This window comes from Varroa jacobsoni, unplaced genomic scaffold (genome assembly GCF_002532875.2).
Source record: "Varroa jacobsoni isolate VJ856 unplaced genomic scaffold, vjacob_1.0 contig02892, whole genome shotgun sequence".
Taxonomy (NCBI): domain Eukaryota; kingdom Metazoa; phylum Arthropoda; class Arachnida; order Mesostigmata; family Varroidae; genus Varroa; species Varroa jacobsoni.
The window spans coordinates 17804-42456 of record NW_019214903.1 but is presented as its reverse complement, the minus strand read 5'-3'; the positions used below and the strand labels follow the sequence as shown (position 1 = coordinate 42456).

Sequence of the window (24653 nt, the reverse complement as noted above, 5' to 3'; positions counted from 1 at the left end):
GTCACAGAGACGCCGATCACGTTTGTGTTACCTTAAAAGCCCGTTTACATCATGAACAAACTTTGGAAATAGCCACCAGTACGCTGCCACAGTGCGTCGTATCGATAAATGTGAGGATGCCTATCTACGAAATGTTCAAGCCTCGAAAAATTAAAGAACAAGTAATGTTTACTCAATTACACATTGCATGTAATTGAATGTGCCAAATGTTGTCCGCGCCAAAAATAAATGTTGCAGGAAATATTAACAATAATTATTATTACTTTACTGTGTTATTATTTATTTTAGTAGTGTTTTACTAACTCGTACTATTCACATTTTCTCTATCTAGTGGAATTTCAATCCAAGTGTATATTATTGATTCGAAGTATTTTTTTTTTTCTCTGTTCACTTCGTTACCTTTCACGCTCATTGTTAATCAGAGCCACAGGTGCCATTTTTAAACGTACGTTGATAAATCATTTTCTGATCTAAATGAACATCTGCGGAACAGCCATCGCTACTATTCATCAATAAGAGGTGCTCTGTTGTCATTAGTGCGTTCACTGAGATTCCTGAATGCTAATCAACATGCACTGACCCAGCAGGCCAAATCTTCACTGAGCATCTCGATGCATATACAACTATTCATACTGTGCCCTAATGCAATAGACAACCAACAACGGATGAGGGTAACCAAAGTTAAGTAAGGAGCCACGATATAGTCGGATGTGGGTAAATAATAAAACAAATGGCAAATACAAAATGGCAATTTTCAACTGAAACATTCGTTGTATTTAACTTGTATGATTTACTTTCACAGCATGTAAATATATGCTGAATACTACGTAGGCAGACTCTGTCTATCTGAGCCGTTCGCATATTGCATTTTACCAAACAAAAAAGAAGTTAGCTTTCCTAATGCGAATTTTGTTTTTCTAGATCAAATATACTGAGACATCGAAAAAGGGCTGGCAGCTCCTCTGGCTAAATGGCTTGAGTGTATTATTTCAGATCATATGAGTCGCGTCGGCATTAGCGTCATTTGAAGACTGCTTTCGCATTAACAGGTGAGCTAAAATTATTAGAATGACTTAAGGTGAAGCGCCTTGAAGATATGTGAAAAAAAAATCGCTATATTTACAGATTTATTACAATAATGGTTGTTCAGGCCTATAGAAACTATTGTGCTGGTTATGGTCCAGAAGTATTGTCGGCAGGAACGGCCCAAACATAATTCTGTTTGCTTTCATTCTGGAAGTTTCAATGCTAACGATGCTGTTTACAGTTGCTGATCAAGTAAAGAAAAAGTTGCAAGAACTGAACAAGACGATCACATGAGTAGCCATGAGATGGATAAGGGACAAAGCATCGACAACCAACGATTCTTACGCGATCTAAAGAAGCCGGCTACAAAAATAAGGTCGGTGTTTGGCTGCCAGGCCGACTAGCGTAAAACCGACCGTATCTTCGTCTGCACAGTTCTACAAAGACGTAACCAAATCAAGACTAGTTTGACTACCGATGATGAAAAAGAGGTCACATAAAAGAAAATTAAAAATATATGCTCCACAATCTGCGATCAAGCCCAACCTGACGTTAAAGAAGGTGATGCTATATGTTTCGTGACACTGGGAAAGAATTGTGCAGTTTGAGCTATTGCCGTCAAGCAAAACGATTAATTAGGACTTTTACTGCCAACAACTAAAAAAATCACAAGTTGTTAGAAAAACTGACGGAATCAACCGGAACTACTGAAAAGGCGTTCGCTTCGACTGATGCCAAACCACATAGAACTATCTGGCAAAAATGTTGAGTTTTTGGATGAGAAATTTTTTATATCCGATATATATATTAAATAAACGAGTGCAAAGGTCGCTAGTCACAATTTTTGCTCAACCACAGAACTATTAGAGTAATGGGGTTATGAGCCTGCCTGAGAAATATATCAAAACGCCATCGATCAAAAAGGCCCATATTTAGTAATATTACTTTAAAATATTAGTTTTAAAAACGGTCAGTGCTTTTTTGATAACCCAATAATATTATAATAGATATCCCTCCAAGTGAATAATAAAAAATAAAACGCTAGCAATTAAATAGAATTGAGAATAATACGATAGAGTCTGTGGAGATCGGTTAAATTATGCTTGTTGACCCACCCATTAAACCTGTAGGTGTATAGGCGTGAGAGAAAAGATTACTGTGTTCGCTCTATTTATGGTACATTATTTAAGGAGAGTTGTTTTTACGGATGAATTTGTTCGTTTAGGGCAACTAATCTTTAAAGCAGTCAAATTTTTAACAACAACTAAGGTTGTCTGATTTGTCTCGGCAGTCAAAGCTTACACTGATGCTGCAGTAATAAAGTATTGCCACTAAACCTAAGAATACTTGGTGAGGTCGTCAAGGCACACGGCTCGTTTCGTGGTAATAGAGGACGCTAGCTGCCTGACATACTACTTCAGTGGGGCAGTTTGCCATCAAGCCAGCTGATGTGAGACTCCGAATATTTATCTAGACCAACATCCTTCGAAAACTCACGTGTACGGACGTGCGTGAACGTTAACAGAAAATAATGTTCTCTGCAAAAGAATCTGTGTTGAATCTGGGATTTTCAAAATAAACCACTGGGTTTTGTCTGTCATGCAAATTTCGTTAAATTGTCTGAGTACACATACCTATAGATGGTATTAAACGCCCATCCGTGTGGGCCGTTTCCGTTTTTGAATATATGACTGTCGCCCTATGTTCAAGCCCTAGATTTTATTCTGTATTATACTTGATACTTCTCTTTATTCACACACGTCGAGTAAACTATACCATTGACAAGGCCTAAACCGGCGACCGCTGGCTTCTCTAGTAAGAGGTTTAGCCTTCCGGGCCTTAGAGTCGATATCCTTTTTCTTTGCTATACGTCCCTATAACTGATCGATATAGACTCCGTTGCTATATCAAGTGACAGTTTCATCATCTGCATTTGTTTAACTTTGTTTTTTTTACTACCGTTAAATGATTAATTATATTGTTCATCTAATAATAACAATAATAATAATCTTAGAAATTAGTGTTTACTAGTCACTACTACATCGTCCTCGCTCGAAAAGGTCGTCGTTTTTAGTCGTTATCATTATATGGATTATTATTATGTAGACTCGGCCTTTTGCGAATTTGAACGAGGTGGTCAGGTAAGAGACTCACATAATCCTATGCAAGCCTTAATTCACGTTGCACATTGCCGTAAACTACGTTGTCGGATAGTTGTAGAACTTCAACACGGCAACCCTTAGAAAAGAGATACTATATTAGTAATTTAGAATGCGCTCGAATAGAACTTGGTTTTTGTTGTGTAGAACTTCCAAAAACGTCAAATCCGTTAAAAAAAGATATAGTCGAATTTTTATCCCAAGAACAACACAAACATGCTCTAATTATGAAGCTACCGAACCTTAGTTAGAAACAGGTGAAAAAAAACAGGTAGAATTACCTGTTCCATAGGCTACCGGTAGGAAGCGTAGGTATTCGAAAATACTTCAATCAAAAGGTTAGGGGGTCATTAACGTATTCACGGTGCACATCTAGTAATAGGTGTAGATCCATGGACATTTAGTTAGTTGTGTCCAGTGTAACTTGTATATATTTACAAACGCTTTTTGCAAACTTTTTTTTTGCTTTATGAAAAAAATAAACTTCTAAGGCAATAAACAACATGAGACTTTTTTTTCGGGGTTATCCCTTCTTTCATATCAATAAGAGTATCCAACGATAAATTGGTAAGTCCACATTATTTCAGAATAAATAAATGAGATATCGATTTAAGTGTGCTAGCAGAAGCTGCTTGGTCTAGTTTACGTTTTTTGAAAACGACGCTATTGACCATTTTAGAAAACCTTTTTTTCGGGTATTTTAAAATAGATTTGCCTAGTTAGCAACGAGATTATTATGGAAGAAATAAAAGTGTAACAATAAATTGCTATTCTGTTACTACTATGTTATACATATTAACGTATTAGAAAACAATATATTATAATATTTCCCTTTCGAGAAGTCGATAAGTTAAGGCAGCCGAGCTAAGATAGGTAACGCTGTCCTATATAAGGTGAGTAATTCTGACAGCCGCACTTCAATAAACGGAGAATAAATGGTCATCGCGTTACTGAAAGCTTAAACGCAACACTAACTTCACTATTAATGGCATGCATTGTTTATTTCTCAAAAGAAGGTAAATGGCATATAGCGTCTCGATAATACGAAGGCCATTTGTTTACGGGCTGTTTTTCAATACCCGGTTTACCGAATGCACTGTGTTAACGTTGAGGTATTTCTGTCAAGTAGTAGTTTATTAGCAGAAGCCCCTCAAATGTCTCCACGTTTTCGTTGTTGCTAACTGCTTTCGTGAGAGACTGAAGTGAATAAAATGAAGGTACTTAATTTGTGTAGCTATGCAGATTTTTTAATCGTATTAATTGTACAAAAGTTTGGCGATTTTATTTATTAAAAAGAGTTCACTTCATACGATGTTAATTTTTGAATAGACACGTACACTACTTTTTGAGAAAGACTTGAAACGGGCATTTGCAAATGTCTCAAGGAGCTTTTACCGCTATCATGAGAAAAGCTTTCTGATGAATATTGGCTGTATAATGTAAGAATCTGGAGAAGAAATAATCAATTATTCATACGCAGGGAAATTCAACTACAATTGCTTAAATTGTGCAAAAAAAACAAATCATCAAACAAATCAATCTTCATGTACTATGCGGTCCGTTTTTTAATAGATGCAAATGGTTGACCCCAGGAAAAAGGGAGGCTCTTATACTGGTTACTGTTTATAGTTATGGAACATTCTTACTTACACCCATCTATCAATTATTTTTGAGTATGTTTTCGCTAAATATTTTGAATCTTACGTCTAACATTCTGCTTTGACACATAACAGTTTTATAATTCTCGGTATATGGACTCACTATGTACCCTATTTAAAAAGACTATCCGGCAAGGTTACGGGGGCTAGGATATAATGTAAATACATGTTTATATATATTTGTAGTCATGTGCTATCGCTACAAACGAAAATAGTGCATCTTCAAAACGCTACCTTTAGTATTTCTATACTCTAGATGGATATTTGGATAAAACTTTACACTCAGTGTAAGATAAAACGTGTCTCAGAAAACGTCACGCTTAAGGTTGTTTTAGTTGGCCACTACATTAATATGTATTTTAGAGCAAAGAATGGAAATATATTGTACGGAAGGTTACTCTTCAAACCATTGGGATTTGTATATACTAATACACAGATTCTCTAAACGTTCTGTAAATGAGCATTTCAACTTAGGGATAAGTTTAAATGCTCATTTAGGCAAGCAGAATCGATCACAATTTACATCAAGTACACACAACCGATACAAATTGACTATTGAGTATCTTCAAAGTGATAATTTCTTTGTAAAAGGGTAATCTGCTCAACGCATCCATTCCTAATAGCACATCTTCTTTCCTGTCTACTGTAGAAATGCTAAGGATTAGAAAATTCACTTATTATTAAACATACCTACCAAATAAACAGACATCACCCATTAGCAAATGATAGAGGACCGCCAATTTATTTCACTTCGACTTCTACAAGTCGAATTGTAACATCAAAAACGCGTATATCACTTTTGTCAAAAGTAAAAACGTGTTCTTTATAAACTCTACTGCACAGCGATTATGACTGCATGTACTTCAATCTTAAAGGGCATCAATGTATATACGCCTACTGGGCTTACTTAGATCGCCTTTCATGCAGCCCCCTCAGTTATTGCAATAACAGCTCTCTCAACCATTTGCCATAGCAACTCACTATTCGCCTAGAAAGCTCTCATGAAATATCAATTATACACTTATAATTTATGATCGTTTATCAAATCAGCAAACGCTTTCATCAAACACCTTGAACATTATAGGCCTTAAGTAAGCATTTTTAAAAGCATACCTTTTTCATCCTGCTATAGTAAAGACTTAGATACTGCGACCACAAGTAATACAGTAAGGTCACCAATAAGTGCATGTGCAGCTAAGTCAGTCCGAACGGGCCAGTTCAGGAAACACACGATATCGATTTAACACGCCTCAGCATGCTTGCCGTAAGTGTATTTCTGAGCTACACTCTCATTTGTTCTTCACACCAAAGCGAAAATCTTACACCGTATTTCTATATACAAAAACGACATCTCAGACTATCATATATGCTTGCAAAATCGTTATAAGCTCAGTTGATACTGGCTTAGTTTTTGGGCTTATCAGCGCCCCTTCCCAACTACGAGCCGATCAAGCAATCTTAAAGCCGACTCATCTTGGCCATTCATGTAATAGTTGGGATTTTCGTTATGTTATTAGATAGGATTCAAAAGCGTCGATTAGGTTTTCTAGATTGTATTGTCTAAGCCGTCACTATGGTTACGGTCACCTTAGCGTCGACATTCTCCGCACGTAGTGGTTCACTAACAAAGTGTTGAACTGCTTTCAATATAAAATTAAAATGGTTCACACGGACTCGTATACCAATTACATATTTTTGGGTGATCTTCAATACTTGCTCAAGTTTACTGTTGATGCTCTCATTCACTTTATCGCCATTTTAGTTATGGACATCAAGCTGACGTTCTACCATTCTATCAAAACTAGGCTCGTGATCTGAAGGAATAGATAACGAGAGGTCGCAAATTGGTTCTATTAATATTCCGCCATATATAATTAGGCCGTATTTACCTTCACTTGCGTCAGCGCTACTATAATTTACTGTACTGTAATTATCACTGGTATATGATCATGGTGTGCCATCCAAGTCTAAATTATTGTACTAGGGTTCTGTGTTTGCAATCTGTCCCCATAATTCTTACTGAAGGCCCGAACTGATTCGCACTCGTGATTTGTCCTCACTCAGCTAAACTCTTTGTACACTGCATCGCGTGTCTACTCAAGTCTCTGTTCCGCAAAGCAATGATATGAAGAAGCTGTTTTATCGTTCCATCCACTTTTGATTATTTTAAAGTGGCGCCTTTCAACTGCATCCTTCGTTGTACTTACGTGTCCCCCTCACGATACATCTAGTTAATTGCGTTTCCAATCCGCCTTATCAAGATAACGGTGTCACGCAGATACGTTTTCATATAGATGTAGTCCAGTTGCACCATTTTCAAAACCCTATGAGTCAGATTTCTTTCACTGCGTTACCATCAACTTTGTCCTTACACGTAGCAATTTTTCCGTCGCAGTCGCCATTGTACAAAACCTCGTCCTTATCGATGGTTTTCTTCTGACCACTTACGTATCTCCTGCTCATTCCCTTCGATTGTACACGATTGGTAGCGTTAACATCATTTCTAACAGAAACGTATTTCTGTTCTCGACGATGAGAGATTTGCTGGCCAGCTCCTGGAAGCGACTCTTGTTGGATACTTTAAACAGCCAGAGCATGCCAGCACAACGATAGGATACGACGGAATTTTAGTAGAGCTTGAGACAGTGGGCGGTGACGGGGTTTCCGTCGCCTAAGATTTTTCGATTCATCGTTTATGTATACAACGTTGTCAACGTTTTTTCAAATGTGTCATATCTGACCGGGGCCTCTGCAGCATCGTTGAGCTTTTGTTTGAGTTCGAAACAAGCAATCATTAAATTGCCTTAGAAAGGTTCTTTAATTGCTGTTTTGATATACAGAATATCGCGAGCAGCGAATAAAATTTTCGAAGGCGCCGGTGAATTTGAATTTACTGGTGACAAGTTATTATTACTTGGATATACAGGATTCGCTTTAACACGAAATTTCACATGCTTCAACACTCTCATCCGATCTTTGATGTAGTCCGAAGGTCTTTTATAATCAGCTATAAATTTCGTCTCGACTTCCCTTTTTGTCTAGGGGTTTGTGAAGTTCAGAAATGGGTCGACAAACATTTTCCATGTAATCCTGCGCAATCTAATCAAAATTAACTATTGACTAATACTCTCTAAACGAAATATTTGTCAGCTGATTTAGCACCCCACAAGACATTGCCTCCACAATTGAGGTACAAGTTCGGAGTTGTGTGAGTTTTAACAAACACATTACTTGAGTTCGACCATTAGCTTGTCATAAAAACATACGAACATTGCCTTGTATAACTGAAAAAGTGGCATACTTGGAGGTGAATGTAAATAATTGCCAGCGCTTTATGTAATTGGTAAAGTTGTTGTTGTAACATGGTGCATAACCGAAACGTTGCTGAAACACCTCTGGTATTTGAAGTTCAATTCTCGGTTGTTCTTCATCTACTTCAAGCAGGCTATCTTTACACATGTGAAAGACGTCATCGAAAAAAAGGAAATAATAAATAACGAAAAAAAGTTTTTTTTACATGCATTTTCTGTATTCTAGTTCGTCGAATATCGTTTTGTATCTGCCAAGCAGCTGTTCCATATGCATGCGGTTGTTTGGAGAGACACATAGTATGAATTAAGTTCGGTTATTTACTTCTGGATCAGAAACCTTTTGTGCTGCTGGTAAAGTGCATCTGTCTAGTTGTCCGGGATCTAATAGACATACTTTTTCGCCTAGAAGAATGAACTCTTCATACATAAGGAATTGCTGACATGTAGAGAAATTATAGCGATGTGACAGGCTTCGTAATTAATTTTTCTGGTTTAGTTAACGTGTTCCTTGGTCTGACTCTGATAACTTTAATCCAACTTTGCAATTGTTTTGATCTGGCCATTAATAGACTTTTCTTATCTCGCAGCGCTAAATAAGGTGATAAGCTTATCTTAGTTGTTACCAATTCGGAACCAACAGTATTTTCTAAGCAACGTTTTAGGATATCATTAAAGGGTATTTTACCGTGGAAAGTTATTTCAAATATTTGATCGTAGAAGTCAAAAATTTAATCATGGGTATAGTCTGGTACGAGAAAACGAGCCCACACAAAAGTTTTTCGATGTTTTCATCTTCCCATCTAAAAAAATTTACTCTAGCGTCAAGGACCGCAACGCTTGACGAAAATCTGCACAAAGCCTCAACATCAGCAAGTATTTTTGAAGGAGCAATGCCGGCTTTCACAAATATATTCTTGTTCGTTTCGCAAACAGGAAGCCAGCGTTTTTCCTGCATCAAATAAAGAGGCAAACGTTTCTGGCCTTTTGACAGAGGTTTCAGTTGATCGAGTATCTTGAAATTTCCAGAGAACGTTGACGTTCCCGGTACGACCTCTCCATTCGAAAAAGCACTAAGTAGCACTTCGAGACTCCCAGCAGTCAAAAAGCTTGGAATATAGCATTAACATAATCTGCCGGAAAGATCTGTAAGAGGTATGATGTGCTTTATGTAGGGAAGGTCTACAAATTTGATCTGGTCGTTATGCTTTGAAAGCTAGATCTGTGAAATAACCTCAAGCAACTTCTTCGGTTTTTCCGTATAAGCCAACATTTTACCGAATTATAACTTATATATTTGCGGAAGTGTACTAAGGGTAGTATTCGGCGTTGATTTGAGAAACTCAAATATTCTTAGCGTTTGAAACTCTGCAGCATTGTCTGTAAAATTAAATGGAACACAAATGTTGAGAAAGTATTGGTCTATTCTAAAAAAAAAAATAGTGAAGTCTTACTTATAAACCATCCTTTACAATTCCAGAAAGGGTTTGAGCAGTAGATAGAAAAAAAAAAACTTCTTAACTGGAGAAACAATTTTCACAACCTTATTATTCTTTATAGGACCATGAAACATGTTTGTATGAAATAAGCAGAACAGGATAATAGTAAAACAGGGTAATGCTACTGTCATCAGTTTATGTTAATTAATGACAAACTTTTGATATCTAACGAATAACAGTTGACACCAAAAAAAGCATAGATATTCTTGCTGAGATATCTGTCGAAACGAAATAGACTCAACTTCGGTATAAATGTGAAAAATAGTCGATAATGGAGTAACGTCGTAACGTAATAGATTGCTAAAAAAACTGTATTGACCCTTGCTCAACCGCCATTTGACAGATAACTTATTCTTACTTTTTACTTCTGATAATCAAGATTCGATATTTCATAAAGAAGTCACATCCGTATGATAAAGTCTCTGAACCTTTTCGTTTTACAAAATAAGGGAGCCGCACGTATCGCTCGATCCTCCTATCGCTTTATAGTAATGATCCAAAAACAAAACGATATTTTTGTTAGACATTAGTCGAAGCTGGAAAAACATTCTGTACAAGTTTTCGCCGATTTCAGGTCAAGAAACGTGGTACACCTTTCAACACAGGCGAGATATCATAATGAAAAAATAAATATTATGACACTACATTTACAGAAAATTACCGCTTCCAAAAAGCTGTCCATATGTTCTGTGAATCCAGAAGATTTTCTGAGTGCTATTTTATGATATAAAAACCTTCTCAGGAGTAGAATTTGTTATCTGAATATCTTCCTTGGATGATACAGTGACATGACAACTTGCCTTCAATACCTTCATTCGTCAACAGAAGCCTGAAACGGTAGAAGCACCAAGACATCCGGCCTTTCCGTATAAGCAAGGATCAGAATGAAACAGCCTTTACTCAAATCTGAGGCTGTAATATATAGGTTAGAAACCCAGACAGAATACATCATTTAAGGAGCTCCGAAATGAGAGCTTTCAGACAAGAGGACAGTAGGATCAACTTAAGATCAACCTGGCTTCTTGAATTTTACAAATGGACACTTAGGATTTAATAAGAAAGATTGCGTGGAGATTGCGGAATGGAAAATAAATGTAATACAGAGTGTTAATTTAAGAGCGCTACAATTGAGTCTATTACTTTGAATAAGACAAAAGGGGAAAAGCCCTTGTCGTATGTTTCTAATTTTAAGAAAATAGAGATAGAAGCAATGGGTGAAACTACAGTTGGAAAGTTACTCCATATGAAATGAGTTACGCACTTTAATCTTTGCGAGGAAACCTAAAAACACAAGACCACAAGCAGTCACATAATCTAATACGCTGACGAAAACAAAAACGCACACCCGAGGGTAAAAAGAAAATGCCACATCGCTTGTATAGAGCCAAGCGTAAAGGTTTCTTCTGTAAAGGCAAGAAAAACTAAGTCCAAAAAAGCATATATCTCTTGGCTTTGGAGGGCAATAAACAACTAAAGGGGAATTACAGGGGACTACAGACTACACCTTCATAAAGAGGTAAATATAATTGTCAGCATCCAGCTTTTGGGAAGCCACGATTAAAAAAAAATTAGTAGCTAGTGCATTTGGTGTTTTAATGTGGTAATACGGGCGTAGTGTAATCTACTCGGGAAGACGGATATCTAACCTTTTTTTTAATCTTTCGGCATTTTGGCGAGCTCGAGTCTAGAACAGCTTCAACGGCCGAAACAATGTCGCTCTCAGAAATCGTCACTCCAGAAAGAGCTAACATCTTCGGAGATTACCGAGGTAATTCAAGGTAGCCTTGTATATACTTTTGTACATATCTGATACTTTACAAATTTTTACATAATTTCGTTGCAGCATAGAGGTGACATTCCTGCCCACGATGTTCAGTGGTCCTTAAGGTTATGTTAGTCAATTTCAGACACAACACCAAGTCAGTGATCGAAATAAGCAAGCGAATATGCTAAGCAAGAATGTATTGTCGTACTCAAATATACTATAGCTGTTCACTTTAAAATAAAACGCGTCTGAATGAGAGGCATCGACTCACTCAGGATACGGTTCTAATATTATACTATAGTATATGTTAATTTTTAATTCTCAGGTAATATTCTAAATCAGTTTTTCGCACTTGCGATATTTACAAGATTAACGTTCTTGTCTCAGTGTAACGACAGATCTAGAACATCTGTATTATGTACTCGTAAAATGCTCCGAAGAAAAAATGTCGCCTGCTTTAATTTACGAGCTACATCATGTCACTGATAGCATATATTAGATGTTATATATAATCCCATACGTTATTGATATAATAAATTCCCACTAATACTATATATTATATATACCTTTTAGCAAAGGCACACTTGACTGATGCATGGACTGAAATAAGACGCTGAAGCAGTCATAGATATCACCCAAAACTTGACCGCCACAAACCAAGCGATCATAGTGGTAAAGGCATTTGTTAACCGAATATGGGTACTTTTTAAAGAGTTTTGTGCGTGAGCAATACCTGATGTTAATTTTGTGTCTAAAGAATCTCAGGCCTTGATATTAGCGGTGCCATGTAGGCCCGCCAATTACAACTTGAATTCGACATAAAGCTGGTGGTACCTGTCAAAAAAAGTCAAAGAAGACCAGGCAATGCATCAGTTTTGAGAGGTTACACATTCAACGGTTATCTACATAACCTCGCTAGGCAATGCAGACAAAATACAATAAGTGTCCGTTCTTTAAAATTAAAACGCTAGAAACATCTGCGGATGGTCTATAGCTAGTGTATTATTGATGCTCATATTATTTACAGAAATGCAATAGAAATTCCGTAGGTCTTTGACTAACGCATATCTATTCAAGCTTACAGAATCAAATCCTAACCAGCGTTTCACATACATAACTAACAATACCACATTTACCACTTTGGTGATTATCAAAGTTTTGTAGTAAAAATATTTGTAGAGCTCAACATCTTTGACATTAGTTTGTTATTGCCAAGTAATAGATTAAGGTGACTACTCAATTTATATTTCCACTTAGACTGTTGCCTCTACCTAAAGGATTGTTTTACTCGAAGTTTAAATGAAGCTGCCAATAAAATTATATTTACGACAAGAGTATATGGAATCCAGTGTACCAGCTTTAATCCAGAAGTCACACAGTTCAATGAAACAAATTGCGGGTAATTTTCACAAAACACGTATTGAACGTCAGAAGGAAATTAAGTCTAGGTGCGCAATTCTGACCTGCAGGTCAAGATACTGATTTATTCTGACCATTACTCTCGGATTTTACCATCGGTTATATGCCTATTTTAGGCATGCAATAGCCGGATTGACAGCTATTGCATAAAATAATCAACTCAATTTAGAGAAATTTTAGAGCAAACCTAAATTATACTCCACCTGCAAAATGATTGCAAATCGTTTTATTTTTGTTAATATCTATAGGGCGTTAGTTGGGCAGCTTTTTTTTATGGTGTTTACTCAAGTATTGTTTTAGAAATTAAGCTAGTCCGTCTGTAATTATTCGGAGAAGTACGAAGTACTAGCAGGACACCATGATTTCGAATAATATAAAAATTGTGCTCCCTGTGTATGGTAAAACGCTCTAGCTAACTAACAACAGAATATGTCAGATGCACGAGATCTGTTCTATTTTTACCTTAAAAAGTTCAGCGATTTAACCACAAATATAGTAAATAGATACACATGTACTACAGAGTAATGGCACTTCGGACTGAGCTAGTTTGAAAACAAAAACCAATGCAGTTCCTGTGTCTACAGACCGAATATACTGAGGCAGCACAGATGGGCAGGCATGTTTCGTTGGCGAGTACCCTGCCCCTATTGGCTATTTTTTTAACTTCAAAATGGCTTCACCCGACACTGTCGGAGTTTAAGACAATATTTAATGTTTCTAATTCAGAATCTTGTTTGAACCCTCGGCCTGAACCAGCACAGGAAATGAATTGCTGTGACGATACCAGGAATCGATGTAAATATCAATAATTACGTCAGAGAGATCCCACAACAAGAACTTGACATCGTATTTTTCTAGTAATCTAATGTCAGAGCTCTTTCTGAATCAGAACTTAAATACCTAGTTTACATCAGAACCATAGCATTCTGAAATGTTTTGCAGTAGCAAAAAGTGCACCAACATTGATGCCGTATTTGGTCACAGGTTCGCACATCGGTAAAATTATTTGATTGAACAATTGATCTTTGACTCTTCTACTTATGCCGATTTCCATCAGTTTCTGCCAACGGGTGGCCAGTTCATTCGCAGGTTTTTGCTGGTAATCTTTACATATCTGTCATTTAGCGGATGTGAGCCATTTCTAGCATGTGCTCGGAGGAAAACATTCCACCAAGGCCGACACTTGCTACCGGGGTGCTGCGAACAGGTGAGTGCACTTTTATTTGTCGCAAATGTGTATCCCGACCGTTTTGGTGATTTGACAAAATCTGAAATTAAAAGAAACGAAAATGCGCAAATGCGTCAACACTGTGGAGTTCCAAGCGTTCTTAGGCACAGCGATTTTATTACACTCCTCTGCTTTACTTTGCATCGTGGTAGTAGGCAGGCTCCTGTATCATAGACACAGCAGTATAAAACAGTTCTATCTTTATCAATAGTGATATATCTGTAATGATATCATTCGAATACTAACGGCAATCTGTATGAAAAATGTTTTTATAGGCTGTCGGTTATTCTGCAGGATCGGAATATTAACCCAACCAGATGGCTCCTGCAGTTCAACAACGTCAAGCTCCTGCAGATCGTGGAAGTGCGATCCTACACGAACTGAGATCCTGAAAATATCATCATATTAATAAAGCTGTCGGAAGAACACACGTAGAAACGTAGCTATGTCTAGAAGCTTGAATTATTAGTTACTCTGTTCGCATTCCATTTATTTATATTGTTGCAGTGTTATAGGTATTAGTCCTAGCGAATAACCATACCGAACGTTTTAATACAAAACGTAACCTCCGCCATATTTTTCCTAGTTATGCTGAGCAGTAGTGCACGCGTACATATAGCGATTCGTGCTAAATTCAAAAAATATTAAACCCTCCTTCTACTTATAATATCGTCATATGACATATTTCAATGGCTACACTATACCGAACGAAAAACACTCCAGTAACCTGCGAAAATAGGACGCTAGATCTACCTCTGACCGGATATAAACTGCTTAAACAACCGGCGACTTCAAAAATACAAATCATAGGAAAGCTCAATAATCAAAACTACCTCAATAATTCGAATCATAGCGGAAACTGTAGAAGTTAACTGTGTGAGTCGCGTGAGAATATTTTTATGAACGTGCCCTGACACCGCCTAAGGTAATCTATGTTGCGGTAGAGACGGACACGGTCGTTCATAAAGGTACACACATTCATGGAAACACTTGCCGATTTGGTGTGTAGCTCTCGTCAAGCTTGAAGTCTGTGTATATTGATAACTGATCGACCAAAGTCTTTCGTCGAAACTGGATATTAACAAGATGAGGTTGGGGCCCATCAGACTGCCAGTACGTTTCAGTGTTATTATCTCGCAGCTGGTCTACGCCGAAGCCTGTCAAGGGAACACAAAATATGCACGTTGTAAACATATTTCTTTTAGTAAAAATGCTACGAAAAATAGAGCACTTGAAGTAGTATACTCAATAAGGCTATTGAGGATTCATCCAACACAGACCAGTTTCTGACAGAAAATCCATTTGTAAATATTACTTTCTAGTCTGAAGGTCAAACAAGTTTTGCTCAGCAATTCCATAGATCCTTGCCAACAATCCAATATCCATTCGTGCGTTTTGCATTGTGCATAGACAAAGACCCTTTCTCACGAAAGAGCAGACGTTAACTAGGGAAGTGAAGTTTGCGTAGCCTTGATCTAAACCGTTGAATTTATCTGTCATAAAAAATCCGAATTACCATTAAAGCTATGTTCTAGTTTAAACGCGCACGTCATTCAAAATGACAAAAAAATAGTTACACTCGAAAAACATAGGAATAATAAAGAAGTAATTAATCAGCTGTTACAATATTTTAGTTCGTGCAATTTGCAAGTATAATTTTTCTAACACCATGTCTTACATCGTCACGCTAAAGTCAATCGCTGTGCGGTTTACAGAGTGTCTAGACAGATCAAAGTGTTTGAAAATTACACACTTTGCATAATCGCAGTAAGCATGAACGACTGTCCCATCGCATATATATATACCGATTTATGCGTCGGTGACTATTGATATCAACTAAATGAGTCGAGTGTACGCAAACATGAAAGCTCTGTTTTATAGAAAAAGATATCTAATCTGCGTATAAGTTTAATTCTGCAGTAGTACATAGTGATAAATATTGACACGGTATGCACGTTGACTTCTAAGCATGAGTAGCAGGAACGATACCGTTGTATAACTATCAATGGGACATCCACAGGCGTTGCGATTGATAAGCTGACTTTTGAAGAGTATTACATAATGTTTGTATTGAACTCTTTTTCACCTACAGATGCCGAAAACTAAGGTAAAAAGATTTGACTCTCGAGACACCTTTTTGGAAAAGAGAAGCTAAGGTCGAAAAACGTGCGACCTTTAACTATGGCCTGTACTAACATTTCATCGTTAGACCTATCTTTGCAAATTAGCGCAGTGAAATAAACTAACACAAAAGTCGAGAGAAGCAACGTTGAAAGCGGCCATCATCCTTGATGTGCTGCGTTCGATAAAGTTGCCTATGTTGTTTAAATGCGCTTATAAAAAATCTAAAATCTTATACGTGCTGCTTACGTATAAAAAATATACGTACAATAATGTCTTTAGAATAAAAATAAAAGTGTCACACTACAGTCAGTTGGGATCAACATTTCGTCACCACTCTAGGTACGTTGTAAATTGTTAGCAGCTAACAGGTTGTATAAAAAGAAATCTCCTATTGGCGACGCAAAAACTCTCATTAGCTTGGGCCGACGGACACGTATCAGCCTCAACAAATGTTTCATGCGAAAGTATACGTCGAAATTACGGTGCGTTCAAATTTACAAAAGCTAGTTTTTTATAACTAGTTTAGTTTAGTTTTTTATAACTAGCACCTGAAAAAACGTCGATTTTTATGCAACAAACAACAATACATGGAATCCGAAATCACTACAACGCTAATCCTTCTTACATAAAGTTAACCAAGTAACAGCGTTCATGTTCATCCGCCACAACCTTCGTCCAAAGACTGTTCAGGTCAGCTAAGCATCAATCCAGGTCAGGCGTCTACGATGCGATAGAATCAAGCCTTACAACTCTACCGATGCTACTCACCTGGCTTGCAAGAGGACAGCGACCAGACGGCCTGGTCGCCGACCTCCCTGCTCCCTCCTGAGGACTCGTTTCTTTCCTCTACGCGACTGACTGCTGCCGAAGGGGTTTTTGACATTATTTGCGGCAGCGAACAAACCCCCGTAAGTTGTGGCACCTGTCTCCGCTGACAAATAGAAAAATATCGGATACGTTATCCGGGATTATCGTTATTATTATTAATGAAAAAACCATTAAAGTGTCCATTCAGCATTGTTTAAGTAAAAGCGTTCAACTATTGCTATTATGAAATATATTTTATTTAAAAAATATAGAATCGGCAACAAGCGTTTGACCACAATCATGGGTATTAAGTGCTTTTCGCAAAAATTACAAAACTTCTCTTGGATGTGTTTTTAAAATACTTCTCATCTACATGTGTCCTAGATTTTCAACGCAGGCTCTCGGTATGTGGCAACAACGGAGTGTTTTTGGCATCGCCAAAGAAGGTTAGATAACGTTACAATATACATAATATTTTAGTCATTCTTCCAAATTACAAAATGGAAAATTTGCTTTACAGGAGTTCTGCAAAAATCAACTGCTTTTGATTACTATTCTACTTGACCCTTTGCTCTAGGAATATCGACTGCTGCTGGGAATGTAAGTCGATGTAATAAATACATCGTGTTTTTATATTGAACACCCTAAATGATGCAGTTCCAGGCAAAAGACTGCTCTGAGTCAGTCGTTTTACTGCATGCCATTGCTGAAACGGTGTCAAGCCATAATCGATCAAAGTGCTCGTATAAAGTAAGTTCTAAATTACTAACATCTTTGAAATAATTTAATAACAGAGAAGAGAAATCCTATGTAGTGTAAACAAAATAGGTAGACGATTGCCCTTCTCAATGCTGAAAAAGCAGTAAGGTTGGTTGCTCACCTCGACAGGTGGCAATGGTTACAAAAAATACAATTTGTCATATAAAGTGATTTATACTTAACATGAAAACTAATAAATGGATTTATCTATTTCTGAGAATATCTAGTAATTTTCGCGACTCATAAAAAAAATACTCACTATTCTTCGTTAAAGCTTAGCACTTCTGTAGGATGATATCCCGACAGATAACAGCGAACATCAACTCGAGGTCTTTTCAGCAAGATGGATTCTTCACTTCAGTTTATGTAAATTCTCGAAATTTTGCAAATTTAGTTTAGCAAATCCTTAAAAACATACTTTGTATCCTGTAGTCCTAGTTTCACTACTATATCCGCCCCAATACCATTTACCTCGAATCTTTCAACAACAAAGGCTATAACAAGGACAACCTTCGATAAAGTTTCGTATCAGCACAGCACTCTGGAACAACACACTTCGACCAACTGTACCAGTGCAAAACACATTTGCTAACGCATGTCCCGACCCGGCGCGTTCCGAGGACAAAGGAACACAAGAACATGCATGTCCAAGTTCACGCGGCTTCCGAATCAGTCCCGATGGAACCGAATGTGAGAGTGCAAATCCTCGGAGTGTTTGTTTACCAATTTTGTCGTCTGCTAATTTGAATCGAGAGAATAAATAATGTCAGGCCCAGTAGCGCCAAGAATGCTAATAACGAAAATTCGCATTGTGAAGGTTGAATTTGACTATTGATTGCGTTTCTTTGGAAGTTCGCTTATTCAGAGTGAGAAAAAAACAAAACGAATCGTATCTCTATCTATTAGTAACACAACAAAATTTTTACTTAGAACTTACTATGCTTGTTCGGTTCATCTGATAGCAAAATTAGCTGCAAGCAACAGCAAAACGATCGTTACGTGTTTATAAGTTAACCCAAAAACAAATCGAGTGAAATCAATAGAGCTTCCATAATGGACAACAAGGATATTGCAGGTGGGTAAGATTTGATGTAAAGTTGTTCGACAAGTGGAAGTTGAAATTGTGGTTAATCATTGTTATATTCTACTATTTGATGAGATGGTTGTAAATGCAAGTATTCGTTGCTAACAAAAAAAAAGTACGTGAACTAAGTTACTTTTAACATTGTAATAACATAATAAAAAATTGCTTTGTTTTATACGCTGTGAAATTTAGTTTAACCTCTAAGGAAATATATTTAGTTGTACGAAAACGCTGCTCATTGAAACAGCATTGGTTTACTGTTCTCATTATTAAAAAAAAGATGCTAATATTTCTTTGGTCGCAGTCCTTCTTGCTTCTAAAATGCCTTTCTTCTAGCCTCTGCCTTGTTAACTTACTTTCGGTTACCTAGACCATCGAGTAGGGCGTGGTATATATATACTGTAATCATATACGTGATACGGAATGAAATAAATGAAATTATATCCAATAAGAAGACCAATTGCGTCATCTCGGGCTTCCTGTGACTTACAGCACGTAATATAGCCTCTCTAAACTTTTTTTGATAGGCACGTGCAGAATTATACAGGTGTTCTTTGATGATATCCACTTTAGCAGAGCATTTTTAAATATCGCAAGCGCTTCGAAGCCTTTTAAGGCAATAAAGTTACCTGTTGAAAGGTATATTATCTTTCCGATCGCTTCGCCTAATCTATGTATTCGTAATTTATGTAGTCTATATATCATATGTTTTGTATATAACATTCGTATATAACATTTTTATGTAGCTGTATTATAATTTTTCTAATTCTTTGACGATGTTTCTGCATATTTCTTTGGGTTGAACAGGATTTACTAGATACGGGTAATACTTCATCAACAAAGAACGGTTTTGGGGAAGAGCAATCGATTTTAACTTCTTTCTTTAATCTTTTTTGAGTATTGCCTAAGGAAAAAGAGGGCGAAAGTTTTTCACTTGAGCTATTATTTATTTTGTATAACAGAAAATCTGTAGATATATATATTACAGGATTAAGCTGTTACTATTATATATCCAGATGCAAAAGGGAGTATTTTTCAATATCGTAGGTGTCACTAAATGTGTCAGTAAAACTACCGTTTCGGACGACGGGCTTTACTCACCCTCTTGTCGTTCTGGTGTTGTGGATATGGCTTAATTAATTTACAGACCGTTGAGGCGGAAGAAAAAAGCAATAGGTTTCATCGGAAAATGCGATGAGCGAATGATTAACGAATTATTTGATTTGCTGTCTATACAAAGACATGACTAACATTTTGTTGACATGCCCAACATATTGTGACTCAACATAACTCAATTAGCAGCTTTAGAACAAGGTTTCTAGTCATTTTATGATGAAGATAACGTAGTTTTCAATGCTCCCGATCATTACGTATGTTAAAGGAATTCACACTTAGTAGGTAGTCGAAAACTTTTTTATGGCACAAACGCAGCGTACACTTCGTTGAGAGGTTCGTCTGAAAATTTTCCTTGACACCTCTGTAATTCGTTGCAATAACAAAGAGCTGATCCCAGGTGCGACTAGGGAAAAGAATGTACCCTTTTCGCGTATAGCGTCAGCTACAACCCGACATTACTACCTGTTACATGTAATGGGTACATATTTGAAGCTCTTTACTTATTTCTCATGGATCAAATCGTAAACTCGAACTTGTTCGAGTAGTTATCATCCTATGTGAAATACTTTATAATTTATTATTTCATATATTCTATAATCTTTTATCCTATCTTTATGGTAATAATATACTGTGCATGCTCATTTTACAACCTGGTTAACTTCATAATTAGGTATTTCTCATATATATTACAATATCGTAAACTGGGTAACTTCGGTACGATAGACCAAAGTCTATCGAGACCTTGTGGAACTTCATTTTTAGATATCAAATAAGCAGCATGTGAAGCCGGTGCAAAGCCGTCACTAAACAATTGATTCCGCGAGTTTTTTTTTTACACCTGTGGCAACTGATCTAAGTGTACGTTTGACTTGTCCTTTGCCCACGGCCCAAAATAGTCGAAGCGAGAGGATCAATGACAGGAACAAGGTAATTGGAGTCCAATAATAAACGGTGCACAATAGCAACCGACAACAATCAATCATTATGTTTTCGCTCCGTCAGCTGAATTTACATTCAGCTCCTACAAAAACACAAATCATTCCCGTTTACAGAATACATACTCGCCGACCTCTATATCAAAGGGTTTCTACACAGAAAAAAAACATTAATTTGGGATATAAAAATGACGCAGGTTAATGAAAACTAAATGATGAAGTAGTATTCTGAACCGTACTGATGAACAGACACTGAAGCTGTGCAATCCAAATTTTCTATATCTTTTTATTTCAGAAACTTCAGCTTTGACCGAGTCAACATCAAACCCAAGAACTAAGCGACGATCTTCTTCACGAAGAGCCTCATTCAATCCGCGACAATCTCTTGCTTCCTGTGAGATTTTCTGTGGCAGTCCCGCTGCTTTGAAGATTTACAAGGTACAAAAAAAATGTATTAATTTCCTTTTACAGATTGGCACTTCTGTTTTTTGATCGCGCATATTCTCTTTTTGTGTATTGAGGTCTCAGGTGCGTCTTTTCGAGTTTCCCAGCAATTGAGATTTCATTTTTGTCTTTGAAGAAAAAGATAGTTTTTCAAGTTCTAATATAGATTCCATTTTGTCCATCCATAATTCCTTAAATCATTATAGAATGGTATTGGTTAATTAAAACTGCTGTAGGAAGCATTGAATATCTGCACTATAATTAATATGTTTTCGTTAATTCGTTTTCTACACGCAGAATATGAGAGAGGCTATGAAGGGACGATTCGAAGCCGCTAAGAAACTTATAGCGGAAGCCGAGTCAGAATTAGGTCTTGAATCAAATAAGGTAGGTAGGTGGCAGTAATCCAGCAAAACTATAAGGGCAGTAAAACCTAGTTACATGGACATATTACTTGTTTCTTTATTACAAGAAATCCGTGATGCTTCATGACTTTATAAAACATAATCGGGACACTCTGTAACATTTTGTAATCTTCTAGATTAATCCGATTAGGATCAATTTAGAAACGCATATAAATGCCGCTTATATCTAAGATATCAAAATTAGCATAAGCGAAAAGTGTGGATAGAACTTACTTAGAGCATACTTAAAGCTGGGAAGGCGTCATTTATTATCCACCTGTATATATATACTAAGGGTGGTTTGCTGTTTTTCTTGTTACACATACTGTACTTCAAAGCAGCTGGCGGAACTGTATAGGCAGATGAAGTCCCTTGAGCTCTCTTTTGGCACGGAAGGCGATGTGCTGGAGGAAGAGCTGCTATTCATACTTGCTGACCTAACGAATCGTGCTGATGAGCCGTTGGAGCAAAATCCATTCAAAAAGGCTCGACTTGACAACCAACCACCTGGTTGCCTTATCTCACCGGTAACTGAGGTATGTGGTACTTCAGGTTTTTTCAGTAATTTAAGTAGGTATTACCGGGGTTAGCTCACAATATTATATTTTCAGTTTATTATAGTGGTGCGCATTAAACAGTCACATTGAAAAGTATTATGTTTCTTCCTTTAGCTGCTTTCCCTTTGACATGCTCACAGGTACGTGGGATTTATCTGCTTTGTTGATTGAACGCTCGAAACCTACTCTTCTTAATATCACCTACTGTGGCTACGATGCGTTTTCTTGCGACATTCTTCTAGATCGCAAAACGGCTTGACGAATGGAGCACATCGGACGGCGTGCAAGAAATTCAACGGCAAATAACCCTGGATCCATTAGAGGGACTCCATAAAACCGTTAGTATGAAGTTTTTCTCATCCTATATGTCGTCGTACTCATACTTCTTAGCATGTATATCTCCGGTCATTTACAGTGGAAATTTTCCAATCAGTTTGAATATCTAACCTTGTTACAGATCATTAATTTACATTGTCAGTAAACCATCACTTGATCGATTTGCAAAAACCAATTGTTATTTTATTCAATGTATGCACTTTTTTTATTTAAAGGTTAGCGCGGACTCAGGGAAAAACACTTTACTGCACACAGGGCCAGATACTTTCGAACGGGAACAAGCCCTCATACAGAAAGCAAAAAGTGATAATGCAAAGCTTGCAGCTGAACAAAAAGAAACTTTGCTTAAAAGAAGGACTCAGCGACTGAATGCGCTACCCAGCCACGTGATTACCGTTGAAAGACTGGCAAAGTTCTTAGCCGGAACCGTTATGTAGATGTGGCTGAAAGATACCGCCTGACAAACAACTAAAATAAAACACCTAATTAGCTTTATATATACGCATATGATACTGTTTACGGTCCTACTCAGAACACAGCTTTGCACTCCTCTACTTTGTCGATCACACCCTAGTAAAATGGCTTCTAAGTATAAAGGTCTCATTGCAATGAGGTCTCTGTATTGCAATTCAATAAATACGTGATTCATTTGGTTTCATTTAGTATGTATCGGTGAAACAGCGAGTTTGATTCATCAAGCTGGCTGTCGGTGAGCTTCAAATAATACGTTTTGTGCTTATCACATATTTTCCACAAAGAGCGGGACCTCCGAGGATCCTTGTTTTCCGTCAAACTGTTGCTAATAATAATGCTGGAGCCGTTTTATATGTCTGTACATAATATTAGTACATCATACTGGCTTGAGATAAAAGCAGAATTATTCATTTATGAAATTTTCGAATAATTTTCTATGAGTAAATATGCTATGATAATACAATTGGACTGTCGTTGTTATATTGTAGTCAACATTTGCTTATAAGGACTAGATTATAAAAAGATCAAAGCTTATTTTGATCAACTGACTGATTTAAATATGCATTGACATTTGTATATGAGTACGCATTATTTATACCATGTGATACTCGTATTACATATACGAATTGGTAGCAAATAATGAGATATGTTAAAAAGGCCACAATATTAACTAAGGGCTATATTTGCTTACCACAAAATATAAATAAAGCTTATTGTATAATTTAGACAAGAAAGCTTTTTATCACGTAGGATAAATAAATAATAATAATGCAAATAATTGCACCTTTGGTAGCTCTGTAGAATATGTAACTTTTGTCGTACCAAGCAGATACTCAATATGATCACTGTCTTAAATGCACTGCTGATAACGGCGGGCTATCGATTTACAAATTTCAACAAAAATTTAATCTAGTTTTGCGGCATATCCTCGTTCTGTTAATCCGCTAATATTGTCAGGCTTGAAACGTAGACTTAATCTCGAAAATGTTTCCATAAGAAAAAGTGCACTGACGTCAGGTCCGGAAGATAAGACTCTTTCGTCTAGCCCATTCATGTGAAAGATCCTGTGCATCCTGTTAATTTTTATGCGTACCATTTGCAAAATTATTTTCGGGTTCAGATCCGGGAATGTACCATTTCTATTTATAACGCCTTAAACTACAACAGTTGATTTACTAATGCTAGGCATACGATTGCATTGAATGAATCATTGACTGACTGAAGTATTGATTGTCTTAAAGACTCCTGGGATTTTTTGCTATAATTCTTTAATATTTTTTCTTAACCAAAGCTTTATAATAATTTCCGGAACATTTCCTATGACCATTTTGAACAGTTACATTCGTCTTCTTGTGTGTATCTTTAATGCGATTTGGTAAATTACGTAGGTGAATCTCCATGAAATTCCTTACAATATTGGCTTTGTACTGCTACTACACTTTCGTGTTTCCAAAAGCATTTTACGTATACATTTTTGGTCTAAAATTTAATCGTCGTCTACTCATTATTTCCAATTAAATACACCATGAAATTTTCTGGTTTGTTGTTGAA

The 24653-nt window shown here is 36.8% G+C and overlaps 2 protein-coding genes and 1 long non-coding RNA gene across 6 annotated transcripts; 2 read left to right on the top strand and 1 right to left on the bottom strand.

Moving 5' to 3' along the window:
• The first annotated feature begins 288 nt into the window (after positions 1–288).
• Positions 289–1867, top strand: LOC111272659 (uncharacterized). The gene is made up of 2 exons (XR_015315793.1): positions 289–1049; positions 1268–1867. It is a non-coding gene; the product is annotated as an uncharacterized LOC111272659 (long non-coding RNA).
• A 3691-nt stretch (positions 1868–5558) lies between these two features.
• On the bottom strand, positions 5559–18441 carry APC10 (anaphase-promoting complex subunit 10). Of its 3 annotated transcripts, none has more exons than XM_022854245.2 (5): positions 18012–18441; positions 16955–17117; positions 15057–15219; positions 14372–14450; positions 5559–14102 (listed from the first exon to the last, which is right to left on the bottom strand). In XM_022854245.2, exons 2-5 carry the CDS (start codon positions 17067–17069, stop codon positions 13956–13958), a joined length of 504 nt encoding a protein of 167 aa, XP_022709980.1. In that variant the 5' UTR covers positions 17070–17117; positions 18012–18441; the 3' UTR covers positions 5559–13955. The 3 variants fall into 3 exon arrangements, with proteins under 3 accessions (XP_022709980.1, XP_022709979.1, XP_022709978.1); XM_022854244.2 differs by having other exon boundaries at positions 14377–14450; positions 18012–18439; XM_022854243.2 differs by having other exon boundaries at positions 14309–14450; positions 18012–18432.
• Positions 18442–18521: 80 nt separating this feature from the next.
• LOC111272660 (uncharacterized) lies at positions 18522–23836 on the top strand. 2 transcript variants are annotated; one of them, XM_022854241.2, is made up of 6 exons: positions 18525–18827; positions 21183–21325; positions 21629–21718; positions 22077–22271; positions 22535–22630; positions 22844–23836. In XM_022854241.2, the coding sequence occupies exons 1-6, from the start codon at positions 18806–18808 to the stop codon at positions 23063–23065; spliced, it is 768 nt and encodes a 255-aa protein (XP_022709976.1). In that variant the 5' UTR covers positions 18525–18805; the 3' UTR covers positions 23066–23836. The 2 variants fall into 2 exon arrangements, with proteins under 2 accessions (XP_022709977.1, XP_022709976.1); XM_022854242.2 differs by lacking the exon at positions 21629–21718 and having other exon boundaries at positions 18522–18827.
• The last annotated feature ends 817 nt before the right edge of the window (positions 23837–24653 follow it).

What these genes read in the sequence shown, in the direction of transcription:
- APC10 (XM_022854244.2), bottom strand. Translation starts at nt 17,069, where the DNA reads ATGTCAAAAACCCCTTCGGCAGCAGTCAGTCGCGTAGAGGAAAGAAAC. An exon ending in GCTGTCCTCTTGCAAGCCAG is followed by an intron (nt 15,220 to 16,954) that starts GTGAGTAGCATC and finishes TTCCCTTGACAG; the next exon opens with GCTTCGGCGTAGACCAGCTG. An exon ending in GAGAGCTACACACCAAATCG is followed by an intron (nt 14,451 to 15,056) that starts GCAAGTGTTTCC and finishes TGATATTTTCAG; the next exon opens with GATCTCAGTTCGTGTAGGAT.
- LOC111272660 (XM_022854241.2), top strand. Translation starts at nt 18,806, where the DNA reads ATGGACAACAAGGATATTGCAG. An exon ending in TAGGTCTTGAATCAAATAAG is followed by an intron (nt 21,719 to 22,076) that starts GTAGGTAGGTGG and finishes ACTTCAAAGCAG; the next exon opens with CTGGCGGAACTGTATAGGCA. An exon ending in TTATCTCACCGGTAACTGAG is followed by an intron (nt 22,272 to 22,534) that starts GTATGTGGTACT and finishes ACATTCTTCTAG; the next exon opens with ATCGCAAAACGGCTTGACGA.